The sequence below is a fragment of the Parambassis ranga genome, chromosome 7 (genome assembly GCF_900634625.1).
Source record: "Parambassis ranga chromosome 7, fParRan2.1, whole genome shotgun sequence".
NCBI lineage: Eukaryota > Metazoa > Chordata > Actinopteri > Ambassidae > Parambassis > Parambassis ranga.
The window spans coordinates 12977960-13004253 of record NC_041028.1 but is presented as its reverse complement, the minus strand read 5'-3'; the positions used below and the strand labels follow the sequence as shown (position 1 = coordinate 13004253).

Below are 26294 nucleotides of genomic sequence, written 5' to 3'. Positions count from 1 at the left end.
ATAGTATCAACAAAAGACCATTAAAAACCTGAGAAGCATGAAAACGGTGTTCTCTCCAGTCCAGACAAATCAAGGGCACAGTCACTCCAAAGAGTTAACATCAGCTGCCCCTTCAACCATGACTCCTCCATCACCTCTGTGCTGCTACCTCCAGGTCAGTTACTCACCAGGTAACAACCCATCCACCCTTCATATGAGCATACAAAGTTCAGCCACAAGGTAAGTCTGCTTTTTTAGGTTGATTCAACCTGTTTATTTGAGACTGTATTAGTCACACTATAACAAACATTTCAAGAAAAAAATGAAGAGCTCTGATCGGTATCCTGGGAGAGAAACAGACGACAAGAGCAACAACCAGGACCAAGAAAATCAATCAGAGACAACCCATAATAAGATCCCGCTCCTGTCTGATCCATGGAAGCCATGCAGACAGCCTCGTGCAATTGTCAAAGGTCAGAGTGAATTGAAAAATCTTTAGAGTCTAATCAATACTGACCCAATCAATCCATCTGAGAGCAGCTATTTGGGGGCCAATCTTCATTTAGCGCCCAGGAACTGGGGTTTAGTTTGACCTTAATCTGAGGAGTCAGAAATAATGGTTGGGCTCTAGGAGAGCACGATCAATCCGCTATGAGACATTTATGATGAAGTTATGTCCTGTTATAGTGAAGACAGACTGTCGTATTCCTGAACTCTGAGCCATAACTGCACGTTTTTACATATGCTTTGATTTTATATGGTATTCATATGGTTGTTATTTAGCTGCAAAGAGTCTTCCTCTGAGTCATATTTCCTGCACAAACATGTGATACAAACTTTCATATCTCAGGATGGCTGCTGAAGGTGCGCTGTTGTTTGGGGACAGTGTGTGGGATGGAGTGGTATGGTTACGCTGCTTTAGGCATTTTAACCGCCCTCCTCAGCTTCCTCATGGACCTGACTGTCGCCAAGCTGCTGAGAGGTGCACACACACACACCCACACACAAAGAGAGAGAGAGAGAGAGACATTTACAGCGAACAATAAGGCAAAAGACACAAATGATGATAAATGCTTCTCTCTCATGTAGCACACCAGTGGCTGTACATGAAGCTGGAGGGCAGCCTGCTGCTGCAGTTCTTCTGTTGGACTCTTTACCCAGCATGCCTCTGTGCTTTTGGCTCATCATTTTCCCACAACATCTGTCCCTTCTCCACAGGTAGAAAAACACGACTTACTTCAGGTTATTATTGTCAAAAAGTGGATTATAGTTTAGTACCCCTTCTTATATAAGTAAGAGTTTCGTTTTTCCCTCAGTAACAAAAACAGGAAGTGACTGAACTTTCTGCCAACTCCTGCTTCACATAGCATGAGATGACAGTAAGAGACTAAGCTGAAGAGAGATTATGGATTTACAAGAATTCTGACAGCACTGTATGAGCTTTAACAAATATAATTTTACTGTGCATGAATGTGTAACAAATATAAGAAACCTGTGATATAATGTATAAAGTATAGTTCCAGCACATCATGGCCACATCATGAATATATGTGTAGTACAATATGATGCAATGTGTCATGTAAACATTCCCTAAACACCTTGATAAAGAGGATCAGATAAGCAGACTTTATCTATAAGCACATGAAAGCTTTCTGTCTTCAGACCGTCCCTGAAAAAGATAAATATACAAACACAATATTTTCCTCTATGTCTTTTGCAAACGTTGTTCTCTCTCATCTAAAGTAAATGGCATTGATAAAAGGTCGAGCGTGATATTATCACTGAATGCAGAATGAAAAGTCAGCTGTGATGTTATCAGCTTCACAGAAATCTTTTGAAGTATAATATATTTTCTAGGAAAACACAGATCTCTGTGCTGAAGCTCAAAAGTTTGAGCATGTGTCTGTTTATCTGTACACTCCGCTGCTTTGTAGCGTACTGGTGATTATGCTCGCTCACTAATACAAACATTCAGATAAAATGAGACATTTCTTTGATTTATGGAACGAGCTTTCCCAGTGACACATCCTCCAGCCTGAAGATGTGGTTTTATCACAGCTTTACCAGCCACAGGATGAGTTATGATTCATTCTCAGCTCATCACTTTTGGCCTATATGCTCTTGCTCACTATTCAATAATGAAAAGAGAAAAGAGTCATAAGTATTCGCTGAGAATAGCTTTTTAAACCTTTTGATTGCTTTAGTTCCTCTGGATCTCTATTTCCTGTCAGGCTCGGGGGTACCAGAGGTGAGAACCATGTTGACCGGCATCGAAATGCCTCATTACCTGTCTCTCACTCATTTGTTTACCAAGTTCCTGGGCCTTATCTGTACACTGGCAGCTGGGAGCACTGTTTTCCTGGGCAAAGTGGTGAGAGATGCATGCCCTCAGCATGCCTGTTTCTCATACAAAACACAAAACACATGGCACTATATAAAGATTATACACCCAGTTGTGTATTTTTCTGTTTCTTCATTTGTCTCTCACCTTAGGGTCCATTTGTACATATTTCCACCATGGTGGGAGGCTATATTCACAATCTCTGCGCTCTTATACAACCCGGTGAGGTAAACTAACTAACTTTAATCACATTTAACATTTTTCTTTAAAGAGAAACGAGAAGCTTTATGAGAGTTACCATATGCATTATTAAAGTATGTGTCTGTCCTAAGCAGCCATTTAAGTTGCAGTTTAGATTCATGCCTATCCAGACTTACAAATATGTACTGAAGACTTTACTGCTTTGGGGGAGGAAGATGAAGTGAAGAAGTGAGGATGGGCTCCTTTTAGACATTTATATTAAAAAAAAATTATACATTTTTAAGGCTGATATTGTTTATCGAACTCAAAGCTACCTTTAACATTTAATTACTAAAATCACTTTATTCTTCAGTCTAGCTGGACACCTGTGTGCAATTTCATTATCAGGCCTCCTGCCACATCGCCCTGAGGGCAAAAGTGTGTGCTTAATGGAACTATTTTATCTTATGATGTCATTGTGAGGTAGTTAACGTATTGGAGGTCTTTATAAAACAAAAATACATTGTTAACATTTTTTTATTTAGACTAGTCTGACCACTGGAACAGCTTGTAAAATGTTATTATTTTTGAGATGTAAAGGTCTGAATACACATATTACACTATATGATGTGTTCTAGGAGAAAGCAGCCAAAGAAATGTTGGTTGTAGCTTCTGCAGTCGGGGTGGCCAGCTGCTTCGGAGCTCCCATTGCCGGTGAGAGAGCCAGTAAAGCTTCAGCATTAGGAATCAAGGATGTTTTTGTAGTAAAAAACAGTGTGTGTGTTCAACTCACACTTGGTTAATGTGTTTCTACCTTTGATTTCCCCCTTGTAAGCCTCTCTAAGTTGCTCTTCCCTTTTATCCACCTTTCATTATTCTGCCTTTTCTCCCTCTCCCTTTTCCTCCTTTGATCACATCCCTGTCTAATATTTAGGTCTTTTCACCTGTGCTTGTTTCTGCATCCTCACTGGGGGTTCAGCGCCACAGTTTCAAACTCCATTTGTGCTTGGATAGACTCAAAATGTCACAATTTACATACTAACACTGAAGTGTCTGCATATGTTTTTGTTGCCACACACACAGGCAGCAACACTATTTGTCAGAAAAGTTGCTATTTTCATACCTGCTGTTCTTTTAGCCACTGCCTCTCTGTCTGCTGTCTCTGTAGGTGTATTGTTCGGTGTGGAGGTGATGAGTTCTCACTTCACCTTGAAGAATTATTGCCCATCCTTCTTCTCATCTGCCTGCGGGGCATTGACCTTCTGTCTGCTCTCATTCTGGAGTGGGGATGGAGGTAACAGTAGCACATATCAGCATCCTCATGGTCAAGAGGGAGAAGGTATATTCCAGAATCACTGACACCCTGACCTGAAAGAAAAATGATCTAAGATCAGAGATGTGACACCTTGTGTGTAAAATATATGGCCAAAAGTATACAGGAAAAATATGTTTCAAGGTGTTCTGAAGTGTTTTTTTTTTCATCTTTTAAAGTAGTGTTAGTAAAGTAGTAGACTTTAGTGCCTATTATATTACAGTTTTTTCTGATTGCTTAAGCACATTTCTGTAACTATTGGCTATTTGTGCAAAACTCTACACACAAATAAAAAAACCTTACACCAAATCAGCAAAACATTGTAGATCTCTTGCAAAAGCCAATACATCTTGCTTAACTCTTCAAACCTTTGTAAAAATGGTATTTTTGTACCACACAGTTAACACAAACCATCATATTACTAAGCACACAATGTGCCAACTACACACTGATGGTATCAACTGAAAACACATCTGGCTTTTGCTTTCTCTGTGCACAAGGTCTGTCCATGTGAGGTCAAACCTTTGTCATAAATAGTTCTATAAACACACAGGGATTCAAATTTCAAGTATGAATGTTTATTCACACACATCAAAACAAACACAAGAAAACATACAATTTCACTGAAAGAGAGAGAGAGAGAGAAAATCAGTCTCATTGTCTCTCTGGGTCTGGCCACAGAATTTCATCAACATCACATGCAATGTCTTCTAGTCCAAGGCACCGGGGAACATGTCTCCTGGAGTGCCGTATCCAGGCCTGACATGATGCCTGGTCCATATCCTCGCATGCCTCCTTCCAGATGCTGGATGTCTAGTAATTCTGTGGAGTAACAGTTTCAGTTTTACATGTACAGTATTGTTGTTTTTCTCATTAGAGTATGGTACACCTACAAAACTTAGTGTGAGGGAACTGTACTAACCCATTCTCATCAATATGTCCTTATGATGCTTGCTACAGTGTAGCGGCTCAGGCTGAACCCGTTGTCCAGCTTCCCTCAGTGGTTGATCACATGATCCACTATTGTAGTTCTAATGACATCAGTAATTCTATTTCTTCTTACTCTTCCTCCTTCCTCTTCCCCTCCTCGTCCTCTTCCTCTAAATTCACCTCCTAGTCTTCGTCCTCCTCCTCTTCCTCCTGCTTCCTCATGTCCTCATCCTCTTCTAATTCTCACTCTTCTCAGTTTCCTTCTCCCTCCATTGTTCTCCACACTGAAGCTTACCTGTGTCTTATTTACAGAGCTCATGCTGATTGCAAAGTGAACTAATGATGTAAAACAGTTCTCACATGTGACAGTGTAGCCAGACAGTTGGCAAAGCAGTGTAAACACCAGCCATACATGTGTGTAGTTTTACTAGGAGTGTGTTGATCATTTGGAAATTGTGTGTAAAGCAGTGAGTTGTGTTTACAGTTCAGCAAAAACAGTGCTGTGAAGTGGATTATATTTATACAATTGCAAATTGTGTGTTACAAAAGTGCAAACTGAGTGTAAAGCAGTTTTTTTGCTTTTAGTTTTGCAAACTCAGTGAGTGATTTTGCTATAACTATTAATAGTTTTAGAAATTGCGCTATAAGAATCATTGTTAGTGTTTAAGCAATCAGAAAAAACTGTATTAAAAAACCTACCTTTGGTCATTTAGAGTGTGCTGAAATCAACATACACTAATGCTTTACATGTTTACCATAAAAATGACCAAAACATTCTCTCACATTTTAAACACCTTTTATTAATTTTATTGTGATTTTACTTGTGAGTCGTATGTTAAATTAGCTTCCAGGCACAGGCTAAGAACATCACACATTAGCAGAAACACTGTAAGTTTCAGTAAAGTGTCAGAGCAGTAAAATGAACAGGAACATTAAACCGCAGCACTGAGTCAAATTTGTTTTGTGTCCACAGAGACTCTTCAGGTGCTGTTCAGAACTAATTTCCCCACTGTTTTACCTTTCTACCCGCTGGAGATTCTGCTGTTTGCTTTCCTGGGGTAGGTTTATTTTAATTTTAACAGCATCTGCACAGTTAAATAACTCCTCTGTTTGCCTCTGTCTTACAAATGAATACTGACATTTGGTTTTTCATATTCATATCAGTCACGTTGAATACCAGCACTGCCGTGTTTTCCTTCTGTTCTAATTAGTATTCAGCTTTATTCCCATATTTCCTGACCTCCTTCTCATCCCCAACACTTCCTCAAGAATAATCAGTTCTGATAGTCTGCTGCTGACTGGGTTGAAATGAGACTCTCTGTGGATTGTGTGTGGAAACAGGCTGCTGTGTGGAGCTGTGAGCTGCTGCTATCTCTTCTGCCATCGATGGATTCTGCGTTTCACCAAAACAAACCCTGTCCTTATCAAGATGCTGACCACAGAGTGAGAGATCCTTAATGTGAAATTCACATGGTGCCGCCGTAATGAGTAGTCTGCTTTTTAAAATGTTCAAAGAATCTTCAATATACTTATTACAGTAAACAAAACAAAGGACATATTAGTCATATATTCCTCTGATATAAGCCTATTTTTGTATTCTAAACATCTCTGCAGAAAGGCTCTATACTCTGGCATGGTGGTCTTCTTCCTGGCATCGCTGACATTTCCTCACTCTGCTGGTCAATACATGGCATCCAAGGTGGAAATCAGTAGCAGCTTAATGTCCAATCTGTAACCTTTTATTGCTGTTATAACTACCATATATGTGTATTCTTATTAGCAGACATTATTGTTGAGTTGACTTTTAACTTTCAGGTACTGTGTAATATTTATTAGCCTCTGCTTTCCTAGAGGACATCGGGTTCCTATCCTTGTGACTCATAAGATGTGTCTTAGTGTGTCGAAGGATGAAAACATGACCCTACAGGTCAAACTTAACCTGCTGATAAATGAGATGGATCCTTGTATTTGTGTCACCAGCTGCCACACAGTCGCAGATGCTGTCACTTGCATCCTTGACTGCTGCAGTATACCACTGCCATCACTGTGCAGACAATCGCAGAGCTAATATATAATATAACTATTACATCATAATGTGTAATAATTTCTAATTGATGCTAGTCTGATTTGATACCATTACCACTGCTGTTTTGTTTCTAATTGAAAAGCGGAACTTGACGGATGTCAGAGCTGACGTTGTTGCTCTTTGACATTGATTTTTAACTCTTAAGGGGTACCTGTTCATTGTATTCAGACAGTAATCTTAAGCTCGCTAACTGCATTTTGTATTTTAGTACACTATGAAGCAGCTCCTCACTTCCCTACTGGACAGCAGCCAGTGGAGCTCTAAATCCCACAATGCCTCTGTGCAACTGGAGCCTTTGTTGGAGTGGAGCTCATCAGGGACTCCTGTCTGCTTCTCTTTGGCCTTCTTTCTTCTCATGAAGGTACAAACAATTCAAAGGTCTATTAAAGAACTGTTATTCATTCTGACTGCACTGATAAAAAATCCTAACACTGCAGCAAGACTGAGTCACCTATTGTTCAGCTGGGTCAGGTCACAATGACCCATAATTGAGATGCAGTAATTGACATTTTCACAATCGAGTAAGCAAAGAGGAGACAGTTTAACCTTTGGGGCTGAAATGTCTTGTGATGTTTGATGCTCACTCATAGCAACGCTGCAGCTGGGAGCAGCAGTATTTATTTATTTTTTAACCCAGCAGCGATTAAAGTAAAAGCTAAGTAAGTAGTATTGATCAGGTTTCCATGTATTTCTTTTCTGCATTAGTGCTGCAAGGATGCAGTAAAGCTTTGAAGCCCGTCTAATGCACTAAGCCCTGTGAAAATCTTATTTTTCACTACCCGCCCACCAGGATCCACTTACTACAACTTGTTCTCATTTACCACATGTCAATGTGAAATTTAAATGGGCATGCTTCGATATTTGTTTGTGCAAAAAAATAAAAAATAAACTGAGAGCACTGTAAACATGTCCCAGACTGACAGTGACTCATGTGCTGGGGTAGCAGAGCTGTGGAGGTTTGACAGTGTGTGTCTGTTTTGTTCATTGCAAGATGTGGATGCTGGTCCTCGCCTGCACTCTGCCTCTGCCAGCTGGGTACTTCATGCCAGTGTTTATCTATGGTGAGTAGAAGGAAAGAAAAAGCCAAGCGTTTTTTGCAGAAATTGCTCAATTTAAGTAGGACAAGTCTGTCCTGGTGAATGTGAAAACTCTTCCCTGTCTGACTGCAACATGAGATTCTGATTTGTTGTTTTGATTCCTGTCTTCCAGGGGCAGCTATAGGCCGCTTGCTTGGAGAAGCAGTAGTTTATGTGTCCTCCATGGGAGTGGGATTAGGCCAGCAGTGGGCTTCTAATCTCAATCCAGGAGGCTATGCTCTCGCTGGTAGGAAATAAAACACATCTAGTCATGGCATATACATAGAACAAGGGCTATTTAATTTAACCTTGAAGGCTAACAATGATGAATTACCTCTTGTACAGTATGTTTGATACACTCAGGAACTTTAAAACATAATTTTTCCTTTTCTAGGAGCAGCTGCCTACTCAGGTGCTGTGACACACACACTGTCCCCAGCTCTCCTGGCTATCGAGTTAACTGGCCAGTTCAGCCATGCCGTACCCATTCTCGTGTCCACCCTCCTGGCAAATGCCCTGGCACGCCGCGGGCACCGCCCATCTTTCTATGATGCCCTCGCTATCAGCAAGAAGCTCCCCCACCTGCCCTCACTGAAGAAGGCCTGTCCTCGGTATGAAGGAACTCATCCTGTTCATGCTGTTTATATTTATGTATTTACCCACTAGATTTGCCTCTCAGATGAATCAGTTTGTGTGTGTGTCAACACTGGGCTCTGTGCTAACAGATGACAGTGCATGTGATAGACCACTAGTGTTTTCAGCAGCACGGTAAAATCCTTAAAATGCAGATCAGGTCTGGCAGCTTTTAGACTCAAAATGAGCACTGATATGGAAATGTGGGTAGATAAACATTAATGACAGCTTTTATCGGGAGAGTTTTGATCTGTTGGTACAGAGTAAAATATAATTGATGGTTCAGTTGGTGCATGGCTGAAATTATATTTGATGGAAATATTATGGCACCAGATGGCTTAAAAAATAGCTTTGACATCGTCACACAAGTGAACCGTTAAAACCTGTTAAATGCTCACCCACAGCAGCTCTGCAGGTGGAAGGATGGATTTTGTGAATCTCTGCTGCCAGCTCAGTGATGACTGAGTCACTGGTATTGATCAAGAACCCCATCAGTTGGCAACACACAGATCTTTTATTCTTCATATGCAGTCTTAAGGAGTAACAAAATAACTCAGTGGGAAGTGTTCTTTCTTTTACAAGAAGGTTCATCTATCTCTCTCTCTCGCTCACTCGCTCTCTCTCTATGTGTGTGTGTGTGTGTGTGTGAAAAGAAAATGCTGAGATAGAACCCACATCACATTGACAGCCCTTGTGCAAATTCTGACACCTCATGAATCATGTTATTGTCAGTGAGACATCACACTACCTGAGCATGGTTTTGGAATAACAAAACATTGCAGTCTGTTCACTGACAGCAGGACCTGCACTATCTGAGCCTCCAGCCTGAATATACAGCACACACAGCCTGAGGAGTGCAGTGTACCTGATGTTTGCTATGCAGCTCCTTTTGTCCACCCTGAAATCAAATCAGCCTGCGAATTCTGTGGATCCTCACCGTATCAGAATACATTTAAAAACTCATTATTCTATCATAAAAATTGGTCTTGGAATATTGCATGTTGTTAAATTAAATATTTCACCTGTTAGCATATGGGATGATATCACTTTGTAATCTTTTCCTCCAGGTGTGACTTGATTCATCTGTTTTGCAGGCTTCCCTTCACACCAGTCGGACAGGTTCTTGGAGTGAAATTAGAGCAGCTCCAGAGAGCAGCTGGGCCACTGGAGGTTCAGCGTGTTGTTAACAGCAGCTCTGAAACACAAATCCCTGTGGTGGACTCACATGGTGTGCAAACAATTCTAATTCTAATATGTTTTATTATTATGACTGCAAAGAGCATCATCAGTGTTTTGTTGAAATCTTCTCAGAAAAAAACTAAAATACACTTGTTGATATTGAACATTGGCACAAAAGTCAGTGGGATCCTTCAGAAAATGTCATCAACATGCTGGCCAAACACACAGTAATGGCTCCACATCGAGCTGCTGAAAAGAAAATGATGGAGAGAAATGAAGAAAAACTGTGAGCGTCTGTAGGAAGTGTGAAAGTGCTTAAATGAGGAGCTGGCCATTGTGAGAAAATAGTCAATCGGCCAGCTGAGCCGTTCAGAAGCAATCACATGCATGAAATTTTATGTTTGGTACAGACAGTCTCCAGAGAGAGCTGCACACACTTAAAACTGTAGCTCCGACTGTGGCAAAGAAAATTGATTTCATCTCCTCTGTGTTCTGTTGAAGAGTCACAGATTTTACTGGGGTTCGTCCTGAGATCGGAGCTGCTGATGTTCCTGCGTCACTGTCAGACTGAGGTAAAAGCAGGCAGGTAGCTGCAGAGGGAGTGCAGCTGTTTAAAAAGCAGGTCATGTTTTTACAATCTGTTTGACATTGAATGAATGAATGCAAAAATTAAAAAAAGAGGATGGGAGCAGGATGTACAGACAGCTCTCTGGGCTGATGTAGAAGCTCATTTTCTGACATCTCCTCCATCCATAAAGCAACAAATCACAGAAACATATCCGAACTGCTTATGAAAAAATAACCCTAGAAATATTTGCCAGAGATAAATTGTACTGTTCTCTCCAGAGCCTGGACCAATGTTTGAATGACGTCTGCTGCATTCACCCGACCTCTGTCCTGTTATCTCCTTACAACACTGTTCAGGAGGTAAACGGTCATCATCATTCATACTATCCTGCTACATACAAAAAGGAAAACAGATGGAATATCACCTGTTCAGCCCTTGTATACACCTTTTGCCAAACTCCTATTTTCTTGTCTTTGTCCTTCCAGGCCCACAGTATACTGAGTGTGGTCGGAGCTCAGACCTTGTTTGTTGCAGACAAAGGACGGCTAGTTGGGCTCATCACATTACCTGAGGTAATGAATGCTTACATGTTATGTTTGTATTCATATTTGCTCACAGTCACAAATGTAATCCAATGTTCTCTCAACTCTCTTTACGCATGATTTCCTCTGTGGGTGGTTGTTTTTTCCCCAGTTACACTGTATTTTTCTGCAAACAAGATCCTGTCTCTGTGTGGATTTATTAAAATTCTGCAGGGTGTAGAAGCAAAACAGCTACTTATGGATTCAAAGCAGTCTCTTTTTCCTCCTTCCCCACTCCCTCTTTCTGTTTTTTTTTCCTCCTCCAGATGAAGAGAATATTAGAGGACTTGGCCAAAGACATCTAACTGGCATCACTCAGGAAATAAGCACATCCTGTGACTGCGTTTTTCTGCAATCATAAAATCTCTGTCTTGATTATCTTGTAACAAAGCCCGTGTCTAATAATGAGATCACGTCTTCGTTCCCCGACTGTAGCAAAATGTACGCACGAACACAATTCTCATTAACTGGAGGCTTCTTTGATAAACATTCAGCAGAGCTTATTGTTTTGTCTGTTATTGTAATTAGTGTCTCATCTATTGATTAGATGATCTCCACTTAATGGTGTAGAGAAAGAAAGTGTGTCTACCTAGTAACAACATAACACAGTGAATCACTGCTGTCCATCGTCCATACACAATTCTCATAATTGCAGTATTTTACATTTGTGAAATAAAAATACAATTTAAAAGGAAATAAAGAACATATGTTTATTACGTCCCAGGAATCTCTCTTTATTCTCTCGTCATTCTGAATAAGCCATTCAGGTCTTCAGCCCCTTATGACATCATAAGGAGACATGCGGCCCCAATGGCTGGTTTAAATGTGCATGGTTGAACCTCTTTGTATTACAAGCCAGATCGTTTTCAATGGCCCAATGACCAGAGGCTATTGTCCTTATTCCAGTGCTCAGTGACCACATGACTGAAAAGGTTTTCCCACAGAGTTCTAAGTTAAAGCTGCTTTCTGTTTATGAAGATGTGTGACTGAAATGTTAATTATGATGGAGGTAATATCTGATTGACAAATTTAGGAACAAACACTATGTTCTGATGCACTAAAAGATCATTTGCCATTCATTTCAGCTCTGTAGCCACAAGTGGTATTTATACATAAGTTGTTTGATTGACCCATGTCAAGGCACCACATCTGATTAATGTGAAAGAATCTTTAGTCACAGCAGCTAAAAATGAAGGAGCTTCAAGGAACTAGCTGTCCCTCAGCAGGGGGATGCTTAGAAACCCAGCTGCTCCTGTGAGGCCAAAGGCTCTGTAGGTCTCTCAGTGAGTCACTGCTGCTTGATAAAATCTTTGGACCATTGTTCATTTTGAAGAAGTAGTCATTCAGCTTCTCTGAACATCACTGCTAGCTGATTAAAATGTTCACATAATTCTTGTACAATCCATTTTAGAGTCCACTAGAGGGCGTACCAGAGAAGTGAGAGGAGCATTTAGTTTGATGATAATGTGAAAATCATTTTCAATGGACTAGTCAAATTGTTTAGCCAGCTCAGCCGTCTGATGCCTGGCAGACAAAACCTCTGGTTTTCCAGCATTTTCACCTACACATCACTCTTGAAAATCTTTTTAAGGATTTCATGTCAATTTCTAGTTTTTTTATTTTGTCTGACTGACATTGTTATCACAGCAGCAGCAATGCCACATCATGTTGCAGATTTTGTATACTTGTATTTCCACACTGCCCTCTTCATATGTGGATTTCATCCTGGACAGACTTTACAAAAAGTTCACACCTCACATTTCAAATCATTGCGGGATACATAACAGCAGAATCTGCATACAACCATGTAGTTAAAAGCATTTATCCAATCAGGACTCTATAACTCACTTGTTTTTCACTCTGTTTTTGCACTGGAGCAATAAATAGCCTTCAAATTAATTCACTGTTCTCCTGAAGGAGTCTGATGATGGATGTGATCATATTAACCATTCACAGCCTTTTGTTCTGTTTTTTTCTCCATCCTGCACACCATTCAGAGTCTCGCTAAAATAACAAAAGGGGAAAATTGCCACAACCTGCACACAGTGTGGCTTCACCTCTGCTCTAAAGCAACACCATGACAGGAAACACCAGCACCTCCATTGTCACTCTTAAACACACAGGCTTGCTGACATGCATGCAGAAAGTACGTCATTGGACAGATTCTGTGTCCTTCACCGCCCGTCCCTGCACCTGTGGCTCTCAGACAGAAAAGTGTGAATTAGAGCTAATCATGGTTCAGACTCAGACAGATAATTGGATGTATGCGTTCTCCTCCTTTGCTCCAGAATGAGATGAGAAATCTCAAAGAGAACACATTTTCACTTTCTCAGCGTAACCTTCTCTGTAGCTTTATGTAATTGCCTCTTCTTTAAACCAGGTTCTGGGTTTCTATAAAGCTCATTAAGAGTGTTTTTTGTTTGAAACCTCTAGTGAAAGACATTATATTTAAATAAATATGAATTCAACTCAACATTAAAGAAATGAGCAGACAGCCTTTTACAGCACATATATTAAAACTGATGTTTTATAACAAGATATTTACACCAGCATCATTCAACTCTTCACAGTTCCGTTCTACATTATATGAAAGTGTTTAATGTACACTGAATAAAAAATAACATGTCACAGCTGAACTATGTACATTCACAAAACTATATGCCTCAACCAAGCCAAAAATACTTTATATCTTTAGTTACCTCTTGAGATGTCTCCCAGATGTCTGCTCTTGCTGGTGATTGAGACTCAAGTCCTCTCACTGAAGCTCAATCAAAGCTGTTTTGTTTTTTTTAAGCCTAGTTGTAGAAAACATCATCCTCAGAGAGTGAGCTGCTGTCTACATGTCGCACAGCAGCCTCTGCAGTCACAGTGCTTCTGTCCTCCAGAGGATGGTCTCCGTCCTGCTGAGTGTTGGACGTCGGGGAAATGTTGCTGACTGGTGGTGGAGGGACGAGGCCAGCTGCAATGCTGCTGCCATAAGTCTGTGCGTGAATACTGTACAGGTGGTGGGGGACGCCCACACTTCCACCGTCCAGCAGGAATCGAGACAGGAAGTGTGTCTGTGCTGCTGAGGAAGGACAACAATGACAACATTCAGTAAAATGTGCAATTCTGCTCTACATATAACACACAGATCTACACATCCTCAACAACCTTCTCTGCCATTTTTCTCGGTTACTTCTCATACTGAGTGGTTCTGCCTTTATTCTCACAACCACAAGGGGGTGCACAGCTAACAGCAGTTATTTAAATCTCCTCTTTGAACCACTGCCATTGTTTCCTGGTGCAGACGAGCTGTGCAGAGATGCACATATTTGTGCTTGGGTTGGAGAAAAAAAAATCATCTCTGCTCCGCAGCAGCTGCTACTCAGCATGTAGCTCTTATCTTGCATAACACGAGGCTGCACACCATGTGTAGAGCCATTTCTATTGAAAAAAAATATTCATGAAGACATGTAGCCTACATGCAAGATCTAATATGATGACATGAATTTAGCCTTCACAGCTTGGCAGTATATAAAAGGATTAAATATTGTATGTATTTTTAGTTTAAACAAATGTTTAAACTAACTGCTTCCAGGGTTAATCAAAATCACATATGTGACAATGACAGAGTCACAGGAAGCCCTGCTGTGATTTACAAAGCAGAGAGTATCTAAAGTAACTAAACAAGGCAGGAGATCAACTGATTACTTGATACAGCTCACAAACATACAACAGAATCTAATCAGACAACAGGAATGGAACAGATGTGACTTTAGAGGTAAAGAAGCAACAGATAAAAAAAGGAAACACAAAAAAAGAGGAAAGGAGACAAATGATTACAATCCATCATCCATCCATCTTCGGGACCATCTTCTTTGTGCTGTACTGCAGGGTCACAGGGGGCTGGAGCCTATCCCAGCTATCTACGGCCAAGAGGCACGGTACACCCTGGACAGGTCACCAGTCCATCACAGGGCATGATTAAAATGTAATTTCAAAATATATATATATATTATATATAATATATATATATATATATATAATATATATATAAATATATAATATATAATATATAAAACCCATTATCAACATTGAAGAAAAGACGTCAAAGTAAAATTACAAAATGGGGATTATAAGCAGCCAAACCCATGGAGACAGTGTTATAGAGGAAATGGCTGATTATGTTTGAATCTAATTTAGTTCATTTGTATTCAGAAACAATTTTGCAGTGAAATATAAAATGGAAATAAAATTCAGTAACACACTGACCTTGTAAGCTGGTGGATGGCTGCTCTAAGTTGTCACTCATGGACCACACATTCATAGCAGCCTCTGCCAGGGCAAACTGCTCTGCTACACCTGAGGAACAAGCACAGTTTCTGTTGCTTTTTCTCAGAAGTCAAGCACCTGTTGTTTTTAAAAGAAAATTCAATAAGACCTCTAAATCTGAGACACTGTCATTGGACATCCTAAAGGGCTATTGATTTCTCTAGATGCTCCCTCTGCACAAGCCAATCAAACAAAAACAGTGTAAGAGGATCAGGCTGTCAATTCATCTGTGCTGACCACATCTTGTTTTTCGTGTCTCACCTGCGGCGAAGCGAGCTTCCTTGATCTCGTCTGTCATTTGGGAGTAGAATTGCTCATCTTCCTGCAGCTCTGCTCCCATCCCACCCCAGCCTCCCCCTCCTTTACCCCAGGCCCCGCTCCAGCTCCCTCCGCCTCCACCAGCTTCACCACATCCACCCCAGCCCTTCCACTCAATCAGGTGAGCCACCCGCCCCTGGGCCATCGCTGTCGGCTTGGTGATATGCTCCTTTATCGTAGCAACTAGACCTGAAAGAGGGCAGAAGGGATACATCTTAATAAGATTATGGATCATGATATATACAAGTGTGATTACAGGTGGGAAATAACATCCACATCTTTCTTTCTTTCTTTTTTGCCTTTTTATCACAGAGAGGAGTTTAATATCTCTTTTAATAACTTGTTATAAAGGTGTGAATAATGCTGACTCTTCTCACACAGCCTTTCGAAGCACACAAAGTTTGGGCTGCTGTGAATAAATGCAATAAAAGAGATCATTACAGCTTTATACTCCCTTACAGATGCAGCCATGGCTGTGGACACCACAATTTTGTGTCTACTGGGAGATCACCCACATCATCTGTAACGTACATTTTAACACACACTTTCTTCTTTTGTCTTTATGTGTAATTTTCCTGTATCTGTCGTTGTACGTGCACACGTACTATTGAACATTTGGTTTTGTTTTCCACCACATGTGCACCTGGTGCCTTTCTAGATGCATAGCCTTGTCCACTCCGGCACAATAACCCTGTGTATGGGTAGACATATGCACAGAACTTTTCACAGTCAAATTTACCCTCACACACTGTAAAAGGCAGAAATCACAACAGCTGCATAAGGCTTTAAGAATGAAGTCAGTTGGACAGGTCTTTGGTGTCAAGCAGTATATATGCTGTTCCTCTATTTCTAGATTAGTTCACGTAAACTGTGTGTTATAAATCCTCAAAAAAGCCATTATTTTATGTAATATGGAGACCACGTCAGATAGATAGGAAAGTGAAACTGACAGCAAACCCTGCTCATACTGCAGCAAAGGGAAATTGCAGAAATATGAAGGGGCAAACAAAAGAAAAGGCTGAAAAGCTAAAAGGTCAAAAAGAAGACAGTGGATTAAAGGTTAAGGTTAAAAAAAATCACCAAAGACGAATGTCAAGAGAAAGAAAAGAAGGGGCAGAGTATATCAGAGATGGAGGGAGTGAGGAAGGAATGGCTGTTAAATAAAGAGCCTTTACTGAAACTGAGAAAGTCATAACACTTATAATCTCTGTGTTTTGTTACACTGTGACGCCCACTCACGTGTCACCGACTCCGTTATCAGCCTCTGTTCTGGATAACTGAGAAAGCTGTGATTTTATATATTTAGGTTATGCGCACACTGCAAGAAGCTGCCATTTATTTTTCAAATATTCCTTGCTCCCTTAAACACTGCAGGATGCATTGGATTTAATCAGGTGTCCCACTGAACAGCAACATGCTTCATGTGTTCACAGGACGCAGTGGGCAGCAGCAGCCAGCCATGCTGCTGCAGTTAAGGATCAGTATTTAACGTGCTGCAGCTCCTCAGGAGGCGGATGCACACTGAGTCGTTTTAGGTGACTGACTGTCTCTACTCTTGATGTGTCACATTTGCATGTTTGCTGCAAAACAACAAGTTAGAAGCATGAAGCTAAATCCTGCATTAATGATATTGTTTGGATGTTTTTTCTTATCACAAAACCTTTTGAGCATCATTTCTTTTAGTCTCAATTACCATAGTCCTGATAAGGGATGTCAGCTTCAGTGCACTGAGAGCAGTGAGCTTGACAAGCGGCAGTGGTTGGGGCACAGATGGACCGAGATACTCTGCTTCATTTACCCTGAAAGTTAAGGCAATGCCTGTTGGGGCTCCTTGCACCTCAGTTTCTGTTTAAACTTTGTCTTTATGGTGAATATTTTCTTAAAAGATGCTAGAAATCAGTCACTAATAAGACCCTATCCCTGAATTACATTTCAGCTTATACAATAACATAATCATCAGGAGCTTGTTAGTAAACAGCTACAAAGTAAAATAATTCAGAGCATCTGAAAAAGTCCTTGATTAACAAACATATCATCTATGATGCTGATATGATGATTTGGAACTATTATCAATGCAATTCTTCAAATGTCCACAAGAGACTAGCTCCAAAATGAATCAAATCAATCCCCTTAGACCTAAATATCCAATTTTACAGCAGAAATAAGCATGTCTACAGCCTGGTACAGAAAACATGTGGTCCATGATGTCTCAGTCTAATTTATTACATTGAAACTGTAAAGGTTAAATCATGCACCCTTAGGTCTTGGATTTTGAATTGCAAACCATCTGCTGGCTGCCTAATCTTTACTGAATACAGCATCTTTACAGTGAGGGAAATATGGAACCACAAACTGCTTTGAGCTGGTCTGAGCTGGTCTGAGCTGGCCACAGAACCTTAGATCTGGCCTGCTAGATAATGTCAAAATTAACTTATATAAGAGGAATGTTAAATGGCATGGTTTAGTTTAAGCTGTGGGATTATTCTTCAAAAATAAGTCTTTACTAAAAGAGCAACAGTGAAAAATCAGATATGACAAGTTCAGCCCATATTTGTGAGGCAACAAATTCCAATAAGCTTCCACAGCTGCTGCAGGAAACAAGTAAATATCTCTTTATTATGTTGCTATAGTAAACAGGTATTTACAGGTTTAATAAAGCAATCTGAGGTAAGTTACCTCATAAAATACACATATATGATATTATGTACTGCTGCAGATTATAGGTATAGATCAATGTGTTTACCAGGAGGCCAAATAACTCTGTTTCATCCTGGGAGGAAAATATGGTGAGTGCTGTAGTTTGCTAGTTGGCAGTTAACAATAGTGATCATTCCAAGCAGTGGTAAACCAAACTAATAAAAAGACCCAAAGCAAATCAAAGCTGTAGTGGAGTCTATGGAACAAAAACAGCACTTAGGACTGAAACAATGTGGGATTTTTAAAGGCTGATGGTTCCAGACGTTTTTTTCCCCATTGTTTATTCTCACCATTCAACCACCACAGTCAGCATTCCATCATATAAAAAATGATGTTGATTCTGGCATGAGACAAATTGGCATCTGCTCCACCAAATGCTTTTTAAAACCCTTACAGTTTTCATGCAGTGGTTGCTGACATGTTTCTGGACTAAACTGACCGATGGACTGATCCATCTCTGAAACACTGCATCAATAAAGACGTAACAGAGCATTACTGGTGATAGCTGTGGTACTCACAGCATGGGTAATAATAGAGTGGAAACCTGGGATCCTGTTCAGAAGTGTTGTGCATTATAGGTAAGTGACATACTGCAACAAGTCCAGCATAAATTAATTGCTATGACATTTGCTGGGACATCCACAAACCCCAGATGATGAAATAAAAAGGACAAACAAGCAAATCCTACCTGTCTAATTATTAAAATGTGACATTTCTTTGTCTTTGACCAGACTCATTCTGCAGGAACAATTTAAACTTCTACTTCCCAGCCTGAATTTGCCTTCATTGTGGTTTTCATTGTTTTTTATTACAGTGAGACGAAACTGCTGAAGGCTACTGAAATGCTAATGATGCTTCTTTACAAACCCAAACGAATGAGTTTACTCTTAAAAAATAAAACTTATGAACAACCTTTAAAGTTAAATTAATGAATGCTTGTTATTTTTTAAAGGTCTCTTCTCTAATAGCGATAAATGTGTTTGATTTTAATAACCACTGTTTTCTGTTCTGTCTCACTTGACTGCGGAAAAATACTAAAACGAACGCAACTGTACAACCCAACGAATTCTTGAATGCTTCAGACATTAACTCTTAATAAAACCCCGGCAGCTTGATGCATCCATCAAACACCATCATGATGATAAAAGCAGCAGCGCCTGCGTCATATTGCTCGGAATATAATTACAGTACATTTGTACAATAACATTTGAGTTAGCACAGTATGATCTGATTTGAGGATTTTGGCTTGTCAACTGCAGGTCTGATCGACATCTGATTGGTTCAAAATAAATGTTAAGACTGTTTTTATTGAATCTGTCACTCTCGGAGCAGGTGGCGGCCTCTCAGCGGTCTGCATGAGTGTCTGTATTTGTCTAACATATTCATGAGGATTTCATGGCCCTCATAATTACACTGTCAGCATAATAAAGGAGCTTTCACTTGGAAAAGTTCAGCAAGGCATAACACATTTACTGAGATAATGAACCTCCTGCGGAGAGAGGGAAGCAGCGAAGATGAGGCAGACACAGGATGGAGAAAAGAGAGGGAGGCTCAGACATAAGGAGAGCAGGAAGCTGCAGTTAAGGGTGGAGAAGAAAATCAAATGCAAGATGGAAATGTGGGTGTATGTACAGAGTGTGTGGCACAAGGGAAATTACATTACTAGCCTCCCGTGGTTACTAACAAGATTTTCCTGGTTGTTTTTTTTTTCAAAGTGTCAAACCCCTGACTCATAATGAAACACACCATGACCATAAACACAACATGTGAGTGTGTGTCTCACCCATCAGAGAGGATGTGGCCAGCTCGCCGATGTCATAGCCGCTGCTTTTATCCGTCACACTGCCGTTAGAGGAATTCTGGACATCCTGCAGAGAATGACCCACAACAAGAGTTTGTTTATCAGATATGTGAGCTGACAAATATCTTTGGGTTACTGCTGTGTTTGGGAAGCTTTATTCTTCATTTAATCCAAGTTAGGAGGTCTTTGCACAAAAACAAAGCACACACTGTAGACACGAACACATTTGCATACATCCTCCTTTAACAACTAACATCCTATGTGTGATGACTCAACCCACATATTTCCCACCTTTTTTCCCCCCTTTCAACCAAAATGGTGGTAATGACAATAACAGCCAGTAATCCTGCAGCATTCACACCCAGTCTGCAAGAGCTGCAAACAAAACACGGTGTTTACACCCAAGTCACTGCAATTAATGCGAGGAGAGAGGTTACTTTTTATATAGATTTCTCTTGCTTTAATATTCTGGGGCTGACTTCCCTGCCTTCAGGGTGTTTAATATGGTACATTTATGAATGTTTTACATTGTTATAATATGATAATATTATAACAATATAGAACTATATTATTGTTTGGTAGATGGATGGATAGGCCATGATAGATCGAGTATACAGACGTTTATCCAATCACCAATCACAGAGGATTCTTTCCAAACCTGAGGTATATTTTCATCAACTCCAGCAAACATTTTTGCAATCCGACATCCATATAAAAAGCAGATTTTAATGGTTAAGTGTCGATGGATAGTGTAATAGAGAGTCATCCATTAAAATAAAGCTTTTCCTTCCTCTTCCTGCCTTCAGCTACTAAACATATCATAGGCAGATAATTACAAACCAAATCTGATCTGTGCTGTTTGTGTTAAAAGAAGCGAGCCGGTAATGAGAGCCATTAACAGCCTCCATTAAAGATTCTGCTCATTTCACTCTTATTGAATCAGCAGAGTGATGCTGGCAAACATTTAAAGGATGAGTCCACCAAACATCAACCCTGAGGTTCAGATCTCTTTTCCGGTGACCCTAAAGTCATGTTTTCAGTCCTCATGAAGGAGGTAGACCACATGGTAACAGCTGGGGCTTCTGCTTACCTTTACAGAGGATGAGTGACCCTCCTCAGCCTGGCGCAGTGTTGATACAGGGAGGTGGAGATCTGTGGGGAATAAAACACAAACAACTGTTAGGTTTAGTGGGTTTTTGTGTGCATTTATACAGGGAGATGACAGTTTTCTCTAAAGACTAGGGGTCAAGCCTGCCTCATATATGATGGATGACAGTCAGAGAGAGAGACAAAGAGATAGAGAGAGATTAATTCTGTTGAATCTTGTGCATATTTAGCTTTGCAGTGGCCTACGCTTTGCCTGTTTGCTTGATAATTGATGTTGATGAGGCTCATAAGAATGACAAGAGGAAATGAAGAGCAGGTTGTTGCAGTGGAGAATTAGCATCATTAGAAAGGTCAGCGGACACACACACACACACACACACTGACTGTCTCACATACACACGCTTGGGGTTTCCCCAGGGAGGTGTCGTCAAGACAATTGGATGTCGCTATGGAAACGTGACAGCAACAGGAGGCGAGTGATACCCAACCATTTACTTAAGTCGTGGTCACCAGTGTGCGCACACACACACACACACACACACACACACACACTAGTGCTGTGTCTGATCTCTGGCCTCATCAGATGCTATTAGCAGGTCAAGAAACCCCATCATGATCCTGAACCAATCCCTGTCCTTGTGAGGTTAAATCCCACTGTGACTCATACACACATGCACACACACACACACACGTAGACACACACATACACACTCCCACTGTTCTCTTATCTGTTTGTCTGGAGCCTCACAGCTGCTTCTCTCTTTCTTCCCAGCTTGAAAGCGTTGCGCTCAGTACCTTCCACCTTGTTAAAAAAGGGTCTTCCTATGAATAAAAGCAGGCTTTGTCTTATAACATATTTTCAGACTGCACCACACACAGTGTATGAGACTGTAATGTGTTGCCATATACTGATAGAATAACAAGTAGCTTGTTGTTTTTCTGGTATCACAGAAAGCTGGTGCTTCTCAAATCAACCTCTTATCTCAGAGAATCAGGCCCTGCATCCAGCTGAGGCTCTGGGTTTACTTACTCACAGCTTTTCAGAAACAAACACTGAACTTCCTGCAACCAAAGCGGCAACCGCAAGCAAACATAAGAGGAAAAAAAATTGCGACCCGAGTCACATCTTCAAGTCACGACAAGTTGAGGCTCAGATGAAGCTGTCACATCCTAAAGCCACTGTTGTCCTCCGCTGATCCGCACAATCCCCATCATCAACCTTCCACCCCAGAGAGTTTGTAAAGCAACCGCCACAAATTCACTCCAGAATAGCTGCAAGCAAGCAAAACAAAGATAAGTTTTCAGCTCTCAGAATTTCTCTGGGGATGGAGTCACATTTTAAGTGAAATTATTCCTGAAAAACCTGATGCAACTTTGTGAAACTCTGCTGGTGAGTAAGCCCTGCAGCACACAGACATACACACACACACAGATAGATAGAAGACCAAGCAGGTGGACACTGACCTTTGTGACCTCTGCAGAGGCAGGCACCCATGGTCTCAGGACGGCCAGGCGGTTATCTGTTCACCATGGTGGACTACAGATGAGGAGGACGAGGAGCGAGAGTATGAGAGGGAGGAAAAGAGGCAGAATTATCAGTCAGCAGAGAGAGGTGAGAAACTGAGGAGGGGGGGCCAGTAAGAGCGAATGCTAGATGAGCTGTAGGCTGATGCATTGACTGACTTCTTGTGTATAGGAGAGGAGAGGTGAGAGAGCGACACAGACAGTGTAGGGAGGGGGGGGCACAGAGAGAGAGAGAGAGAGGAAACTGGGGAAACCATGAATGCCTGTTTGCTGACGATTTTGAATCCACTCCCCTCTTCTCTCCTCCCACTCTCCTCTTCCTCTCCATCCTCCTGTACAGTATGCATTGGGCTGTCTGTGAATGGAGGCTTTCAATAGGTAGATATAACTGCATGTAACACAGTGAAAGGTATAAAGGTATATAAAGTAAACTTAACCCAGCTGGTCATGGTGACAGTTTTTTTCTTGACATTTTATTCTTAACAGCATCAAGAAACTACGTAACAGGATATATATTACCTGTATTTCAGAGTATGATCCTTGTTTTAGGGCCAGTTATATACTAAGGTTAAAACACAATCAGAACTTCATTCACTTGTTAGGTCTCATTTAACCAAGTCAGACTTGTGTGGCAGGGCAACAACTGTTAATGTGGACCTGACATTTTAGACTCTTCAAAGCAGAACTGATGCTCTGAAAATGGAACTAGATGACAGTTTCCACTGTCTGAGATGTAACTAAGGAATGGCAGTGAAAAGCAAAAAAATCTTTCAGATAAACCTGATTATCTAATGGATGGGAAAAAAGTAATGCCCCCAGATAAAAGGAGCTGTGCTTGTCAGACACACCATGTGCAAGGAAATCTGACCTGTGACCTCATCTCAGAAGTCAACCTTCGAAGTCACTATCCAGAGACAAAAGCTGTGCACTGATGCCCTGTGCTTCTCTGCCACCCAATTCAGGTTTTACTGCATGGAGATATCTTAGTTTTTTTTATTTTAGCTTTTTACTTTCTGTATTTGAGTTATTTACTCTAATAAATTCTGATTAGTTTTTGTCTTTTTTAAAATGTATACAGCTTGATGCACATGTACACACACACACACTTACACACACACAAACAATCAGACATGATATTCCCTCGCCTCCTGTTGTCCCCCGTCATCTCAGATTCCTGTTGGCACCGTGCAGTCAGTGTAACTGGGGTTTTGCCGCTGACATCACCTGCGGAAACAGTGCCCTTGCCTCTGTGGTGGGGGAAAATCCTGTTGCCATGGCAACCATGTCACTCCGTGCTTTTGAAGCCTTTTTTGCTGATTACTGGTCAGAGAAAACAGGCACAAAAACATCATTTTTGATAAAGATGGGTTGGTGATGGTTATGAGCTGATGCTGACTTCAACATTGAAAGAAATCTCAGTCAGCAAGAGACATGTGATGTGTTTATCCTCCCTTTGTGACCAGTCCTCTTTTTGTTAGCTCTGAGGACTGTTTGTTTACACTAAACTAACCTTCACAATCATTCAAAAAAACAAACATTACATTTGGAAACAGTGCTTCAACCTGTTGGAAGTGCTATTAAAAGGAATGAAAACCCACACTCTTCCATAATGGAGGGAGTGAAAGAAAAGCTAAGGTGTTGACAGAAAAACAAGCCCCGAGATAATGAGCTTTAACCTGGGCCATTTGGATTTATGGGGTCTAATGGGTTTCTGGAGTCCACTCTGCATGCCCAGCTTTGAATTTATAATTAATCTGTCCAGAAAAAAGCAATCTCTGAAACCTCAACTAAATACTATGGACCCTTAATTTGTGCTTTCTGAAAAAAGATTTATATAAAATCCCTTATGTTTATTTAAAGGGAAGAGTAACTTCAAGCATCACAGCAACATACAGGCTTCCCCTTGAACCTCCTTTTCAAAGTGCATGGTAGCTTTGAAGAATCAACTGTTGCTGTACTGTGTCCTCACTGCCTCATATGCAGGAAATAAATCATGCGTTCTGAACCTCCTCTAAAACATTTTCAATAATCTGCTCCTTTTCAAACTCTTCTAGCTCTCCAAATCACTTACTGAAATGCTCTTTGAGACAGAAGAGAAGGCCGGCTAAGGAGCAGCCTGACCTCTTGTGGTGAAAAGGCAGAAGTGCAATGGCTGTATTATCATGTAATTTGTTACATCTTACAAAGCATTGTTCCATGTGTTGTTGTGTTTCAGGTATCTTTGTGTCAATGTTTTGTTAAATGATACAAAGCAGTGGGGGATGTGAGATCACACAGTAAGTGCTTTGAAAAGTGTTCCATCAATAATTCAGTTCAGCAGGAGACAGTCTCCCCTTATGCCCCCGAGGGGGCTGCTCCCTCTCACCTTGGATGTGGCGGAAAAGTCAATTTTTCTGCTCTTAGATATCCACATCTACACCTTACAATTCCTCCACATGCTGTGGTTTCTGCCTCTCTTCTGTTTAGATCTCCCATCAGACAGAATGAATCCTGAGATGGATTAGATGAGAATGTGGGTTTTTGCCCAGTAGTTGAGGAGAGCAGAGGGAGCAGAAGGCATATGTGATGCTCCTCAAGAGGAAACCGCAGACATTCAGCAACAATCATGTCTGTGGTCCCTTTAGGCAGTGAGAGTGTTGGATTCATTTATACTTCATACTGTTGAGTCAAATGGAAAAGTGTGATTATTTTGATGCTCTTGTTGGTTAGGAGCAATTATTCTCTGTGTCTGTGTGTCTGTGGGTGTTTCCCACCTTCTTGGAGGTATATTTTTCAACCTTTAACAAGGTTGAGCTGACAGACCACCAAGCTTTTTATAGACCCGCCCTGCTTTACATTCACACGTGGAGCTGGCCTTCATTTCTTGGTCAGCGGGAGCTAAGCAAAAAAAAAAAAAAAAAAATCATTCCGTCAAGCAGAGCAAAAGTCAGAAGGATTATGTGAAAACTCAACATGGTTTGGCTGAACTGAAGCTGTAGGATCAAATGCACAGTCAACAACAAAAATCATCCCTGATGAGGTTTTGATGAAAGCTTGTTTGGCAAACAGCTTAAGCCTTAATGAAATAAAATGTGATCTGGAGGCCAGTTTTTGGTGCTTTTGGCCACCGTGGTAAGAAAAGCAAATAAAACTGAATAAGCTTAATGTTTGCTGGAAGCTGAATTTAACATAACTACCAAGTTGTGCAAATTAAATGAGTCAAATAGAAATCTAAAAGTTCAATGTAGTACAAAAATCTGGACCGTCTTCTTGTGTTTTAGGCAGATTAGATCATTCAATCTGACAGGACAGAAGGCTGACTGATAAGATAAATGGCAGATGTAACTGATATTATTGAAACAACTGCATTCCGTTTAGGTGAGATGGTTTCTGTTGGCTTGTTGTCGTGGATTCAGGGAAATTAGATGGAAGTCAGCCACCATTAACACTCTATGCTTTTCCTGCTATGACAAGTCAAAAACTTAAAATCCAACACTGCATTTCCAACACTGTAATCATTGTGTTAGGCACAAAGCTTAAAGAAAAGCTCATTTTGCCTGTTGCCTCACCTTCTCTGCCACCATTGCTGATGTTTATACATTTGGTTTTTGTTGCCAAATGTCATGCATGTAATTTTTTTGTAAAGTGACAATAAAGATCTCTCCTTCCACTTGGAGGGACTAAGATGT

General features: G+C 40.7%; 2 protein-coding genes across 4 annotated transcripts; one reads left to right on the top strand and one right to left on the bottom strand.

Moving 5' to 3' along the window:
* Positions 1-11491, top strand: clcnk (chloride channel K). 3 transcript variants are annotated; one of them, XM_028410305.1, is made up of 20 exons: positions 1-219; positions 296-452; positions 830-961; positions 1069-1197; positions 2211-2350; positions 2473-2547; positions 3139-3214; positions 3669-3794; positions 5716-5800; positions 6084-6185; positions 6357-6441; positions 7037-7189; positions 7820-7889; positions 8038-8151; positions 8299-8515; positions 9632-9765; positions 10218-10288; positions 10563-10643; positions 10770-10856; positions 11132-11491. In XM_028410305.1, the coding sequence occupies exons 2-20, from the start codon at positions 302-304 to the stop codon at positions 11168-11170; spliced, it is 2067 nt and encodes a 688-aa protein (XP_028266106.1). In that variant the 5' UTR covers positions 1-219; positions 296-301; the 3' UTR covers positions 11171-11491. The 3 variants fall into 3 exon arrangements, with proteins under 3 accessions (XP_028266106.1, XP_028266107.1, XP_028266109.1); XM_028410306.1 differs by lacking the exon at positions 1-219 and having other exon boundaries at positions 236-452; XM_028410308.1 differs by lacking the exons at positions 1-219; positions 296-452; positions 830-961; positions 2211-2350 and having other exon boundaries at positions 1169-1197.
* A 2169-nt stretch (positions 11492-13660) lies between these two features.
* Positions 13661-22597, bottom strand: fam131c (family with sequence similarity 131 member C). Its single transcript, XM_028410681.1, has 6 exons — positions 22567-22597; positions 21086-21147; positions 19978-20062; positions 15441-15686; positions 15120-15209; positions 13661-13932 (listed from the first exon to the last, which is right to left on the bottom strand). The coding sequence occupies exons 1-6, from the start codon at positions 22595-22597 to the stop codon at positions 13661-13663; spliced, it is 786 nt and encodes a 261-aa protein (XP_028266482.1).
* Between the last annotated feature and the right edge of the window lie 3697 nt (positions 22598-26294).

What these genes read in the sequence shown, in the direction of transcription:
- clcnk (XM_028410305.1), top strand. Translation starts at nt 302, where the DNA reads ATGAAGAGCTCTGATCGGTATCCTGGGAGAGAAACAGACGACAAGAGC. An exon ending in CTGCTGTTTGCTTTCCTGGG is followed by an intron (nt 5,801 to 6,083) that starts GTAGGTTTATTT and finishes GTGTGGAAACAG; the next exon opens with GCTGCTGTGTGGAGCTGTGA. An exon ending in AGGAGGCTATGCTCTCGCTG is followed by an intron (nt 8,152 to 8,298) that starts GTAGGAAATAAA and finishes TTCCTTTTCTAG; the next exon opens with GAGCAGCTGCCTACTCAGGT.
- fam131c (XM_028410681.1), bottom strand. Translation starts at nt 22,597, where the DNA reads ATGGGTGCCTGCCTCTGCAGAGGTCACAAAG. An exon ending in GTCACTCATCCTCTGTAAAG is followed by an intron (nt 20,063 to 21,085) that starts GTAAGCAGAAGC and finishes CATTCTCTGCAG; the next exon opens with GATGTCCAGAATTCCTCTAA. An exon ending in GCCATCCACCAGCTTACAAG is followed by an intron (nt 13,933 to 15,119) that starts GTCAGTGTGTTA and finishes GTCCTTCCTCAG; the next exon opens with CAGCACAGACACACTTCCTG.